The following is a 15081-nucleotide window of genomic DNA, read 5'->3' as shown; positions in this document are numbered from 1 at the left end:
GCCTACAAGGGGGTGGGACAGGCCTACAAGGGGGTGGGACAGGCCTACAAGGGGGTGGGACAGGCCTACAAGGGGGTGGGACAGGCCTACAAGGGGGTGGGACAGGCCTTCGGGGGGGTGCAGGCCTTCAAGGGGGGGGACAGGCCTACAAGGGGGGGGACAGGCCTACAAGGGGGGACAGGCAGACCTTTAAGGGGGGACAGGCCTTTGGGGGGGACCCTGGTTTAGAAGTACACGGAGGGAAAGGGGTGTTCAAAGAGACGTGCATATGCCAAACTTTGGGGGGGGGGAGGAAGAAATAATGGGTCTGAAAATAGAGGAGAGGGAGAGAGATGATGGACCATGGGATTTAGGGAGGGAAGGAACAGAAAGGGAGAGAAATTGGACACAAGGGATGGTGTGGAGGAGGGATAGAGATACTGGATAGGAGGGTAATTGGGAAAAGAAAGGGAGAGATGGTGGACTCTGGGGTGGTGGGGAAGGAGGGAGAGATGCCAGGATGAAAGGGTAGTTAAGAAAAGGTGGATCTGTGGAGGGAGATGAAAAAAAGGAAAGATACCAGACTTCCTGGGGAGGGAAGGGAAATGGAAAGGGAGGAGAGAGTTGGTAGATGGATGGTTAGCATGCAGAAAGAAGAAAGAAGGAGACCCTGGCAAGCAAGTTATCAGAAGAAAACCAGAGTCTTGGACCAACAAGATTTGAAATATAACCAGACAACAAAAGGTAGAAAAATTAATTTTATTTTCTGTTTTGTGATTATAATATGTCAGATTTGAAATGTGTATCCTGCCAGAGCTGGTGTTGGACTGCAACGTGAGCTAGGATTTAATAGAGAGAGGAAAAGTCCTTTTTGTTTCTTTATTTTATTTACACCACAGCGCCAGTGTGGTTAGGAGAAGCCAAAGGGGGTGAAAAAGCTATAAAACCCACCAGGAGTTTTGAAAAAAATCACCCAACTGGGAAGGAAAATCGAATTGAAAAACCAATTCAATAGGCTGAATCGAATCGAAATTTTTTTTCCTGAATCTGGCAGTATTAGTTTGCGCTACTGTCTTAGACTTTAGGACCTGGGATTGGGGAGAGATGGCATCCTCAGTACTTTATAATGCAAGTGAAACGAGGATTTGGTCAGACTTTTGAAGGGTCTGCAGAAAAAAAATATTGTATAGGTCGGGGACATGAGACAGCAGGAAATGGGAACTTTTCTTCCTTCTATTTTTGTGAATGGAAAGGCTGAGGATGTCAGAGAGTTCAGTTAAAATGTGTGCTTTATAAGAAAATATAATAATGTGTTTTATAAAGTTTATAGCATAGCTGGCCTACCCAGTGAGGTGTTCCTAGTGGTGGTGGTGGCAGCGTGTCAATTGTGTTGAGAGGAAGAGGTGGTCTGGGAAATTCTGCTGAGCAAACTCCGGGCCCATTTCCACCCCCCAGTTAGTCCACTCCACTCAACTGGTTCACACACTGAGTGGGTCTTAGGGTGTTGTTTTGGGATCTCTTCCAGTGGTTTATCAGTATCTCCTTCTGGTCCAAGGAAGGAAACTTTGTTATCCTTAGCATTGACCTACAGAATATGTTTGTAACAGCGCTGCTTGTGTGGCATTAGGCTATGTAGTGATCGAAAGAAAAAAAACAGACCTTTGCACATTTTTGCACTATATGGTGGGTGTATGAGGAGATTCACATTTCCTGCACAGCTAAGTCCATGTGAAGTTACCTTGTGCTGTATTTGACATCTAGCAAGGTCTCTGTTTGAAAGGAAAGATCTAAACTTAAAAATGAAGTGGCCAGAAGTTATGGTAAAAGCAGATAGTGTAGCTGGTTTTAAGAAAGATTTGGACAAATTCCTGGAGGAAAAGTCCATAATCTGTTATTAAGACATGGGGGAAGTGTCTGCTTGCCCTGGATCGGTAGCATGGAATGTTGCTACTCTTTGGGTTTTGACCAGGTATTAGTGTCCTGGATTGGCTACCATGAGAATGGGCTACTGGGCATGATGGACCATTGGTCTGACCCAGTTAGGCTATTCTTATGTTATGTTCTCATCTGTAGGGGCCTTTGTTTTCACTTCTTATTTTAATGTATTTTTTTTCTGGGAACTTATCAGTGTTTTTTATAATGGGAACAAAAATGTAAGAGAATTAATGTGTGTGGGATGAGGGGGTAACTAATTTCTTCAGCAGGCATAGGAGAACTCACGCACCATTCACACACCCTCCAACCAAAAACGTCAAAAGAAAAAAACTGTTCGACAACCTCCTAGCCATTCGAGCTGCAACACTCGACCCCCAACTCTACAACCAATTGACATCGACCACAGACTGCAAAACCTTCAAAAAGAAATAAAAACCCTTCTATTCAAAAAACACATAAAACCGAACTAACACAATCAGAACTGTCCCAAGCATCACCTGCAACTACTCCATATGTACTTCTGATGTCATGACAATTCAGACATAAGCATTCGACAAAGTTCCGCATGAAAGACTTCTCAGGAAACTACAAAGCCATGGAATAGAGGGAGATATACAAAGGTGGATAGGCAAATGGCTGGAAAACAGGAAGCAGAGAGTGGGCATAAATGGGAAGTTCTCAGACTGGGAGAAAGTGACTAGTGGTGTGCCCCAGGGCTCGGTACTTGGGCCGATTCTATTTAATATATATATCAATGACCTGGAAGGCGGAATATCCAGTGAGATCATTAAGTTTGCAGACGACACAAAGCTATGCCGGGAAATCAGATCGCAGGAAGATAGCGAGGAACTCCAGAGCGACTTGTATCAGCTAGAGAAATGGGCAGAGCAATGGCAGATGAAGTTCAACGTGGAGAAATGCAAAGTAATGCATTTAGGTAGTAAGAATAAGGAACACGAGTATAGAATGTCAGGAGCAACTCTGGGTAAGAGCGAACAAGAAAAGGACCTGGGTGTACTGATAGATAGGACCCTGAAGCCGTCGGCACAATGTGCGGCAGCGGCAAAGAAAGCAAACAGAATGTTGGGCATGATAAAGAAAGGAATCACGAGTAGATCGGAGAAAGTCATAATGCCGCTTTATAGAGCAATGGTCAGACCACACTTGGAATACTGTGTACAACATTGGTCTCCCAACCTAAAGAAGGATATAAAACTGCTGGAGAGGGTGCAGAGACGAGCAACGAAACTAATAAGAGGTATGGAGAAATTGGAATACGAGGAACGACTCAAGAAACTGGGATTGTTCTCCCTTGAGAAGAGGAGGCTGCGAGGGGACATGATAGAGACGTTCAAAATACTGAAAGACATCGATAAAATAGAGCAGAAAAACAAATTATTTACATTGTCCAATGTGACACGGACAAGAGGACATGGTTTGAAGCTAAGGGGTGACAGGTCCAGGACAAATGTCAGGAAGTTCTGCTATACGCAGCGAGTGGTGGACGCATGGAATGCTCTTCCACAGGAGGTTATTAAGGAATCCACTGTGCTAGGATTCAAAGGCAAATTAGATGCACATCTCCTTATGAGAGGCATAGAGGGATATGGGTGATTAGAACAATCAGGTGTATACCTGACTGGGCCTCCGCGTGTGCGGATCGCCGGACTCGATGGACCATGGGTCTGATCCGGAGATGGCAATTCTTATGTTCTTATGTTCTTATGTTCTTATGTTATGTTATTTTTGGAATATAAGAAAATTTTCACGGCCTGTTTCTATTCTGACCATTTATTCCGTTTACTGGTCATTACAAAAAGTATTTTTTTACATGGGGGGTGTCAAAAAATGATGGGCCCCGGGTGCCACATACCCTAGGTACGCCACTGGTCGCAATCATGGACACAAGGATCTGCAGGCACTGCCAGGCTGTCAGAGCCGGAGTCTCAAGGAAGGTACATACCAGCTGGCAAAGTTTCTCCTGGCATGAGTCAGGCAGAAATACCTTGTTCTATTATTTTCTGAAGCAAACTCCCAAGTATTCTAAGTCCTGTGTTGGAATGAGCTGACTCTTTCAAAAGTTGATCATCCTGGTGAACTGCCTGATGCCCCTTGGATGCTAACTGGGCTCTGATGAACCAGTCGTCCAGATGCAGATGGACTTAAATTCTGAGTTTCTGCAAGTGGGCTGCCACTACTACCATCACCTTGGTGAAGGTCCTAGGTGCTGTCACCAACCTGAAGGGCAAGGCCAAAATTGGAAGTGCTGCTACAGAACATGAACTTCAGATATTTCCTGTGCTCTGGAAAAATGGGGATATGAAGATAGGCCTCTGTCAAATCCATGAAGCTAAGAATTCCCCAAGAGCCACCGAGGCAATCACAGATCGCACTGTTTTCATCCTGAAGCGGGGAACCCCAAGGGCAGCATTGACCGCCTTGAGATCAAGGATTAGTCTCCAGTCTTGGGAGCCTCCCTTTAGCACAATGACATATATTGACAATTTGCCAGAGCCCAAGAAGTTCTCTGGAAAGAACTCTTTGACTGCAATATCCAGCAAACTTTGGACCATGGCCTCCACCTGGGCTGCCTTCTCTGGTCTTCCCATCGGGAAATCCAGAAAAAAAAACTCTGAAAGCCGCCCCTCCCCCCTCGATCAGCAGAGGAGCAGCCAAGGGCCTAGCGTCAAAAATGCTTCTTTGGGGTAGATACAAAATGGCTCCCCGTACACTGTGGACACCGGGATCTACCAAACCGCTGTTTGGCTGATTGATAGGATCTCTGACCAGAGGAGACCCCATAATACCAACAGGAACACCTGGAGGAATTAAAGATAGAATCTCCCGGACCTCGAGAGGACTGGGGCCTTCTGTAAGGCAAGGACTTGGATTTACGGTCCTGCACACTAGCCATAAGGTCATCTAGATCTTTTCTGAACAATAATTGCCCTCCAAAGGATAATCTACTGAGGGTCGCCTTAGAGGATGAGTCACTGGACCACTGTTGGATCCACAATATCCTACGTGCCAAAATAAGAGTATGCAGAGAGCTTGCTCACCACTCTGATGAGATCATACAAGGCATCTGCCACATAATCCATTACTGAGATTAAAAAGGGAATATCCTGGAACAATATAGCGACAGGATCATGGTGAAGCTTTGAGTGGCAGGCTCTAGCCACAAAGAAAGCAGCTGCTGCCACTTTCAGCCCAGAGGCCACAGAATCAAAGAGCCATTTGAGGAGAAAAATCAATCCTAAGGTCCTGTGTATTCATCAACACAGCCCCTCCCTCACTGGGGAGACAAGTACACTTGATAACCTGTACCACCAAGGAATTCATTTTGGGGGATGCAAAACGCTGATTAAAAACATCTGCCATTGGGTAGTGACTCTCAGAGGACTCGTCAGCGCCTCTCAAGTGATCCATAAGCATTTTTTGCAATGTCTAGATCAGGGGTGTCAAAGTCCCTCCTCGAGGGCCGGAATCCAGTCGGGTTTTCAGGATTTCCCCAATGAATATGCATTGAAAGCAGTGCATGCAAATAGATCTCATGCAGATTCATTGGGGAAATCCTGAAAACCCGACTGGATTCTGGCCCTCGAGGATCGACTTTGACACCTGTGGTCTAGATGATCAGGAAAGAATGAAAACTGAGAAAGCAATGGCACTGCCTGCATAAGCAATGGCATTGTTAAGTTGTCCTGGTCATTCTTGTCATCAGTGGGTGAATCATCCCTGGCCAACTCAGAGAGTATGGACTTAAGAACCATGACCTGGAAAGGGAGGACCCCCGATGCCATCAAGGATGGCAGAGGAGGCATATTACATTCCCTTTCCTTGGCTAGATAAGTCTGGAATAGCATGTAAATAAATTCCAGGGGGCTACCCTCATCCAGAGCAGCTGCCACCTCGCCTCCTGGGAACTCTTTTTGGTGCTCTTAGAAGATTTACTTGTATTCGATGCCAAATCATAGTTGTGTTTTGCCAGGGCTGCGAGCACACTTTCCCCAGGAGCTAATTTTGACTTTTTGGACTGACCAGAGCAAGAATGAGTGGCTGGACCCCTAAAGGGATTCAGGGAACCAGGGCGGGTGAAACTTCGGCCCCCCCCCTCCTGTGTCGCACAACACGTGAAACACAGCTGCTCTCTGGACTGTCATCCACCGCAAACAGGGCATGAATCCAAAGTATTTTGCCCTAAGAAGTCCATCTGAGTGATTTTCTTATAAAAACAAAGCTTTTAGCGGCAAAAAATAACTATAAATTCAAATCGTAAAAATCCAAGATGGCCATCGTGGGTTCAATTTTCAAAAGAAAATAGCCTAGGAAAAGCACAGGAACCCCCAAAACATGGCGATTTTAGGTGTGGGAGGACCTAGGGCTAACTCCCAAACTGCCCCAAAACTACTTTCTAAGACATCCTCCCTCCCCCCAAAATTGCTGTGACAGGCTGTCACTGTGCCATTATCTTTTTCTCTCTTTGAGAGATCCCACGTGCTTATCCCAGGCCCTTTTGAATTTAGACACAGCCTCTGCTTCCACCACCTCTTCCGGGAGACTGTTCCATGCATCTACCACCCTTTCTGTAAAAAAGTATTTCCTTAGATTACCCTGGAGCCTATCACCTCTTAACTTCATCCTATGCCCTCTCATTGCAGTTTCCCTTCAAATGAAAGAGACTCGACTCATGCGCATTTACATTACGTAGGTATTTAAACATCTCTATCATATCTCCCCTCTCCCGCCGTTCCTCCAAAGTATACTGATTGAGATCTTTAAGTCTGTCCCCATACGCCTTATGATGAAGATCACATACTAGTGCTGCCCGATTCATGATTTGAATCGGTTCACCAATTCAAATCAGGTGAATAGATTTGAATCGGTTCATTTTTTTTTTTTTAAAACCGGACTCACCGATTCAGCCGCAAGATGAGTTTGGAGAACTTCGGGCTATTTCATGCCGCCGGCCGCCAGACTCTTCCCATCTAATGTAACTTCTGGTTTTGCAAAACTGGAAGTTACATCGGAAGAAATGAAAGGAGTGGGAGAATCAAGCGGCAATCGAGCGGACCTCGTGCAGCAGACCTCGGCACTCGGCAGCAACAAATACTAGATTTGGCTGGCTCTTTCCCCACATTTCTCCTCTCTTCCCCGCGATTTAATATCCAGTCCAGGCAATAAGTAAATACATCAGCAGGGGGGATGGGGATGGAAGCTGAAATCGGCAGGGGGGCTGGGGATGGAAGCTGAGAATTGGCAGGGGCCTGGAAAAACTGAGAATCAGGTAGGGGGGACTAGGAAAACTTTGGGGATGATTTGCTTTGGGGAAGCTGTGAATCTATGTTTCTAACTAATTTTACAGTTATGTTATAGTTTGGATGTTCCTATTTTTGACATGATATTGCCTTAGTTAAATAAAATGTTTAAACTTAAAAAGCTGTGTCATTAACAGTGAATCGAAAAAAATCGATTCAACAGGGTGAATCGAATCGAAATATTTTTCTCTGAATCGGGAAGCACTATCACATACTATTTTAGTAGCCTTCCTCTGGACCTATTCTATCCTTCTTATATCTTTTTGAAGGTGCAGCCTCCAGAATTGTACACAATATTCTAAATGAGGTCTCACCAAAGTCTTATACAGGGGCATCAATACCTCCTTTTTCCTACTGGCCATACCTCTCCCTATGCAACCTAGCATCCTTCTAGCTTTTCACCATCAACCTGCCTTGAATCCCTCCCTCCTGGTGACTTTGTGCAACTAGCCCACTCCTCCTCTCTGGTCTCCCTGCAGGTCTACCTTAGGTCCCCGGTGGTCCAGCAGTGAGGCGTGGTAGGAGCAATCCCTTTATGCTCCTGCCCAGCAGTCTCCATAGTGAAAAAATGACTGCCACAAGATCCCAGGCAAACTTCACGAGGCTGTGAGTCTTGCGGCAGTCATTTTTTCACTACAGAGACTGCCGGGCAGGAGCGTAAAGGGATCGCACCTGCCCTGCCTCACCACTGCACCACCGGGGATCTAAGGTAGACCTGCTGGAGGACTAGAAGGGGAGGGAAGAGGAGGGCTAGTTGCACAAAGTCAACAGAAAGGAGGGATTGATTGCAGCTCTAGCTTCCTGGACCACTGGACCATCAGGGCAGTACTGGAGGTCCGCAGCAGGTGTGGGGTGGAGTTAGTTCGAATATAAACCAAGACCCCCATTTTTGAGCCACCTTTTTTAGCCCCAAAATCTCGGTTTATATTCGAGTACAGTACTCCCCCCGAAATTCAAGGGGGTTCCGTTCCAGGAATCCCCGTGAATTTTGAAAAAACACAAATATGGTTAAAAGGCAGGAGAGGGCATGCTGGGGTGCCGGCAGATGCAAAGTCACTCATGGTATGCTCTAACCACCTCTTCCTGTTACTAATGTCAGGCTACACCAATCAGGAGCTGCTTTGACACGTACGCAGCTCCTGATTGGTGTAGCCTGAATTTAGTACAGGAAGAGTCGGGCAGAGAATACTGCAAATTAGTTAGTCCGCGATTTGCAAACCGCAGATTTGCAGGGGAACACTGTATATAAGGCAAAGTGTATTTTTCTGAATGTTTTCCTCTGGCTATGGTTTATCAATCTGTATGACACTATTCAATATGACATCTTTTACTTTGAACACTACTACTGATGTGGCTGAGAGGGTTCTCGTTGTGTGGTTTGGAACTCTTCATGATCATGGACTATTTAGCTAAGCTAATGTGTACATTTACTAAATAGCTCGGACTCTAAAGAGTATGCAACTCTCTGTGTCCCTCATAAAAAGTTGAAATTTGTTTTTACCTGCTAATTTCATTTCCTTTGATTTCTGCTAGGCCAGACCAGATAAGTGGGTAATGCTCCCCAATAGTAGGAAGTTAACAGGGATGCACCACTTCTTATACTGGTGACATTACTGAAAGTCAATGTTCTTTGCCTCCATCTGCTGGTCAGGGAACATAACCCACTCATCTGGATTGTTCTAGTAGACAATAAGGAAAGAGTCATTTAGGCCCAAAAGAAAGCTAAGTCACTCTATTGTCAATCAAATGAAAATCCAGATAAAGAATCTAATTAGGTTCGAGAGGTAGCACTGTTATATAAAGCAAAAGCTATATACTCCCCACTTACTCATAGGTTTTCACAAGCTGGTAGAGACACAGCAGACTGCCAAGCCAGCTCCCACAGTTTTGAGACTGTAAATAAAAGCCTATCTTGTCTACTACTGCTGTCCAACGACTAGGAAAGTCATGCTTAATGATAGCCCGCAAGCACATAGTCAGCTGAGCCCTAGGTAAAACAAACAGAACAGTCTATTAAAAAAACAGGTGGTGGTATACAAGTCAATTCATAAATACAATGTCTATTAATAAGAGATTATGGGGTCTTTACTAAGCTGCATTAAGGGGAGAATTCATCAATGGGCACTAACCATGTTAGCGTGCACTAAACACTAAAGATGCTCAATATATTCCTATGGGCATCTTTAGCATTTAGTGTGTGCTAAAGCGAAAGTACCTGTTGTTGAACTCTCTTAAGTTTTCAATGCATGAAGCATTAAAATTGTGTTTAAAAAAAAAAAATCCTTAACTTGTAGCAAAAGTTGCTTCAGTGCATTAAAATCAGTGTCCAGGAGTAAGGCAGCCTTAAATAGGCACACCACAGTAGGGTCTGTCCTCTGGTCAAGGGTGACCACTGCCTCCCTGCCTGCTGGTCTCATGCTGAGAACCAGACTCTGCCAGGGACAATAGTGGTATAGAATCAGAACTCTAATCATCCTAGTCGATCTCCGACTGAATATGCTGGTCCTGCGTTGGCCAGCTTCTGATCAGGGGGCAACCCGAGGGGACATCCCCATATGCGTAACCACAGACGTGCCTGTAGCAGACGCTGAAGGATTCTGACAATTAAAATAGGCCAGGGATAGGCAATTCCGGTCCTCGAGAGCCGGAACCAGGTCATGTTTTCAGGATATCCACAATGAATATGTATGAGATGGATTTGCATGCACCGCCTCCTTGAGATGTAAATCTATTTCATGCATATTTATTGTGGATATCCTGTAAACCTGACCTGGCTCTGGTTCTTGAGGACCGGAATTTCCTACCCCTGAAATAGGCAATCTACATCAGGCTTATGAAATCTGGGATAAAGCCCTGTACTGGCAGCCCAAAAGACCACTGCAGAGGCTCCCTGTATACCCTCTTAGGCTCCGCAGTGCTGACATGCCTGCACTTTGCCAAGTTACCTTTGGAGGACACTGAGGAGGATTTATTTCCCTTAAAACAAGGAGGTGGATCCCCAGCCCTAGAAGACTTAGAAGAGGCTGCTACCCCCCCCTTGCGTATACCACGGCATGCGGAATATGAACGTCCCTCAGCTGACAATCCAGTGCACATCTGGCATGATATAGGGGTAGAAAGACCTGAGGGGGTCCATCCATTTCAATTTTAAACAAAATTGAGGTGTTTTGAGGCAGAGGCTTTAGACAAAAAAGATAGGGAAATCCAAGATGGCCACCACAGCAGTGATCTTGGCACTAAAAACAGCCCAGGGAGAACTATTAAAAGACAAAAAACTTTAAAAAAAAATGGTTTCTAGAGGTGGAAGACCCTATTCCTGGCCCCAGAAACCTGCAAAACATCAGAATTCAGCCCCCTCCCCTGATTTTACCCATAGGCTTACATAACCTTACCCACTGTGTCATGTGGTACCTGTCTACTTGGGCTGAGAATTGCAGCTGAAAAATCGGAGGTCTTTTCCTCACATTTTCTTCAAAAAAAGTGGTCTTTTGGCTGCTAGTCAGGCTGATGTCGGACTGAGCCTCAAGCCCCCTCAAGCCATGATGGAAGGAGGACCACACAGCCGGCCCATGATTAAGTTCCAGCAAACAATAACAGAGCCAAATGGCCTGTGCTCATGAATCAGGGATGAGTCAGCTAATGAAACAAGACCCCAAGCTCCAAAACTATTAAAACAGGCTGACTAAACAGGGTTGATCCTATTAGCAAAAGACTTCTGCCCTGTCAATCTGCTTCCTCTCCCAGGTGGAACACCCAAACTAGAGGGAACTCCAGACACCAAACCTCAAAATTTGGATACGAATAAAGCCCCTCAAAATAATAAAATAATTTTAAAAACACAGAGTAGATCAGAAAGACACTTTCTCAACTTGCTTGCAGAAGAAAAAACTGAGGGGGCAGGAATGAGCCCACTGGGAAGGCGACGGAGTTGAAAGATGTGCGACATCCTTCTGCAAACAACTTGCAGGTTCAGATGGATAACCCTAGCACTCAGGACTACTACACACATTGCACTAGAATGAATATTGGCGCTAAACAGCTATGTTGTGTGACATAACCAGTGACCAGGATAGCTGCTAAGCACTAAAATTCAGCAGCCACCTCACACAGAATATTAGCTAAGTGGTAGTTAATCAGTTAGGAGCCATTCCTGGCTTGTTAAATACCGCTGAATATTAGGCAGAATCTCTAAGGAAAAGGACAAAATTATAGATGTTATGAATGGACAAACTGGATAGGACATATAATCTCTATCTGCCGTCAGTTTTCTCCATTTTTATTTGTCAAAAAAAGTTAAGGCAGTAAATGAGCAGTGGGAGCAGGGGATGTTTTAGTCCCTTCCGACAAGTTGACGTTATTTAACATTTTGTAAGAATTCTATCTAACTGGGCAACTCAATCACTTTTTGTCCTGGGAGGAAAAAAAAAAAGAAGAAAATTATGTTTTGAAAAGTTTATTTTCTAAAGAAAGGCTTTCCTTTTTGTGGTGTAAAGATGTATGAATTTCCATATATGCTCCTTATGAAGTTATTTCTTGCTCTCAATCCACAGGTACTTGCTCTTGGACACATCCTACCCAAAAAAACTTTTAAGGGTAATCATACATATGTATTCTTATATTCAGAACAACTTGAGAAAATTATTTCTGATAAACAGGTTTGTGGTGGTATTTAGGGATAGATTCTATAATGGGCACCTATAAAAATAGACGCCTACTTCATGTCAATCACTCTTAAGCGCCCATTATATAATCATGCTTAGCGACACCTAACTTTAAACTTAAGGGCCTGTAATATAGGCCATGGTTTTTAAAGGCCTACATTATAGATGCCCAAGTCCTTTAAAGAATCGCACCTAGCAGCACCTAAGTCACTCTCCACCCCTAAAGTTTCCAAGTTTATTAGTGATTTGATAAAAACGCCTATCAAATACTAAGCGTTTTACAATAAAATTTAGGGAATAGCCATATTAAAATTCACAAAATGAAAAAAAAGGACAATACATAAGACATACAGAGAAACGTTATGGAAAAAGGAGAGGAACTACAATATAAAACAGGAAAGAGAACAAAAATGGAAGCAAGAATGGGGAGGGGTAGCACTATACGATAGGTACCTATCTTTTGTAGAATCACACCTAAGAAGACAAGCACCTATCATTTATTTTTTTCAATTATGAGCTTGTTAAAGTTCATAATTGAAGCCAATTTACTAATTAAGGTAGGTGCCTAACTTAGCCACCTCTATTAGAATATGCTCCTTGGGGTCTACAATAATATATTGTGGGCTTTTCTTTATTAAATTTACCATGTTTCCCCAAAATAAGACCTACCCTGAAAATAAGCCCTAGTTAAGATCCCTCCCTTCCATTCTAGTGATGCGGTAGAGGGAAGGCCCCGGCGGGGATAGCCGCAAAGCAGTCCGTTCAGAGTGCTGCCACCGGTTTTGAGGCTTTGGAGGTGGTGTTACAGTGCACAAAGGGATGGGAGAGAGGGATATAGAAACATAGAAACATAGAAAGATGACGGCAGAAAAGGGCTATAGCCCATCAAGTCTGCCCACTCTACTGACCCACCCCATTAAGTCTGAGTACTAATGACCTAGTTCCTTAACTCGACCCTCGTAAGGATCCTACTAGGGCATCCCATTTATTCTTAAAGTCAATAACGCTGGTGGCCTTAATCACCTGCTCTGGAAGCTTGTTCCAGTGATCTACAACCCTTTCTGTGAAGAAATACTTCCTTATGTCACTATCGAATTTCCCTCCTCTGAGTTTGAATGGATGCCCCCTTGTGACCGAGGGTCCCCTGAGAAAGAAGATGTCTTCTTCCACCTCGACACGTCCCGTGATGTATTTAAATGTCTCAATCATGTCCCCCCTCTCCCTGCGCTCCTCTAGAGTGTAGAGCTGCAATTTGTTTAGTCTTTCTTCGTACGAGAGACCCTTGAGCCCCGAGATCATCCTAGTGGCCATCCGCTGAACCGACTCAACTCTAAGCACGTCTTTACGGTAATGTGGCCTCCAGAATTGCACACAGTACTCCAGATGAGGTCTCACCATGGTTCTGTACAGTGGCATTATGACTTCAGATTTGCGGCTAACGAAGCTTCTATTGATACATCCCATAAGTTGCCTTGCTTTGGATGAGGCCTTCTCTATTTGTTTGGCGGCCTTCATGTCTGCACTGATGATTACTCCCAAGTCTCTTTCTTCTGAAGTCCTAGCTAGTGTTCTCCATTTAAGGTGTAAGGTTTGCATGGATTTCTGCTGCCGAGTTTCATAACCTTACATTTCTTAGCGTTGAAGCCCAGCTGCCATGTCGAGGACCAGTTTTCCAACGTAAGCAGATCCTGCGTCATACTATCCTGCAGATTGCTTTCACTTACTATATTACATAGTTTGGCGTCATCAGCGAATAGAGTTACTTTACCCTGAAGCCCTTGGGTCAAGTCTCTTATGAATATGTTAAAAAGGAGTGGACCCAGGACCGAGCCCTGTGGCACTCCGCTGGTCACCTCCGATGTCTCAGAGAGGGTGCCGTTGACCACCACCCTCTGACGTCTTCCACTCAGCCAATCTTTGACCCATGCAATTAGTGTCTCACCTAACCCCATAGGTATAACACGGTGGGAGGGTCAGCGGTGTTCCAGTGCACAAAGGGATAGGAGGGAGGGATAAGTATAACATGGCAAGTGTCAAGGGTAGATACCGTGTTTCCCCAGTTACGCGGTTTATAAGCACAATGTTATATAAAATATTCCCTGAAAATAAGCCCTAGTGTGTTTTGGGGAGCACAAATTAATACAAGACCCTGTCTTATTTTCATGGAAACATGGTATTTTGTTTTATTTTCATTGTTTTTCTCTCCTTTAAGTGGGCTAGTATTTTCACAGTGAGTTTTGATAGCTAAGTGATAATTTAAATGTATTACTGTTCTCTCTGGAATATATTACAAAATGTCAAAAATAAGAAGGATCTTGTACATTTTATCACAGGAAAACATAAAATAATGATTTTCATAGGGACAGACCAAAACAGTCTTAGGTTTCTAATTTACAAGCAGTTATGGCCCAAGGTATTAAGTCCTATTTAGAGCATGACAGACAAAATATACCTCACTAAATCAGGAGACCAAATGATTCCTTCCACAATGTTTTCACGAATCTGCTGGCGATCATTCTCATGAATATTAAATGGAAAGACAGCATCTCCAGGTGGTGGCTCCCGGTCTGGCCAGTATTGTGTCACCATGTTTTTCAGGTAAATGGCAGCTATAATATAGAAAGTACAAATTTGAACACAGCTGCAAGAAAAGAACATTTTAATTCAATTATCTTGTAATTTTAAAGAAACATTTATTTGAAGGAAAATATGTGTCTTACCTGCTTAGTTTCTTTCCTTTAGTCCTTTAGGGTTATGTCTGCTGACCAGCAGATGGAGACTGAGAATAAAAGTTGTTCTTTGTGAGTAGCCCCTTAAGGGTATTGTGCAGCCATAGCAAGTTCAGTATTTTGAATAGCTAAGCAGTGGTGCTCATATTCATGGTGTTGGAAAGAGGCATCCAACATGCCATACACAGCCAACACTATGTATAGGGAAACTGACATACAGCATATTCTACGCCAAAGAGCATAATAGGAAAATTTGAAAGGAAAAAGCATTTGTAATTATGCCTAAAAAAGAAAAGCAATACAAGGATAACAACTGCTACAATCAAATGAACAAGGCGGTATTCTAGACTGGTCTGATAGGACTAAAGGACAGAGATCTCACAAAGGAAATAAATCTCACAATGAATTCAAATAAAGATGCTTTTATAAGGAAAAGTTTCTACATGTTGTGGAAACTAC

At 44.0% G+C, this 15081-nt stretch overlaps 1 protein-coding gene across 6 annotated transcripts in view; it reads right to left on the bottom strand.

Moving 5' to 3' along the window:
- Positions 1–15081, bottom strand: part of IPO8 (importin 8) — a 441493-nt gene that overhangs the window by 378592 nt on the left and 47820 nt on the right. For 5 of the 6 annotated variants that reach the window (XM_033950674.1, XM_033950671.1, XM_033950672.1 and 2 more), the window contains exons 3-4: positions 14346–14502; positions 9061–9219 (exon numbers count right to left, since the gene is read on the bottom strand). In XM_033950674.1, coding sequence (XP_033806565.1) covers positions 9061–9219; positions 14346–14502 — 316 coding nt within the window. Of the gene's footprint in view, positions 1–9060; positions 9220–14345; positions 14503–14613; positions 14673–15081 lie in introns of all 6 variants that reach the window. The other variant, XM_033950673.1, reaches the window with a different exon arrangement.

This window comes from Geotrypetes seraphini, chromosome 7 (assembly GCF_902459505.1).
Source record: "Geotrypetes seraphini chromosome 7, aGeoSer1.1, whole genome shotgun sequence".
Lineage (NCBI taxonomy): Eukaryota > Metazoa > Chordata > Amphibia > Gymnophiona > Dermophiidae > Geotrypetes > Geotrypetes seraphini.
The sequence above is the reverse complement of the archived record's forward strand: the minus strand, read 5'-3'. Positions and strand labels throughout refer to the sequence as shown.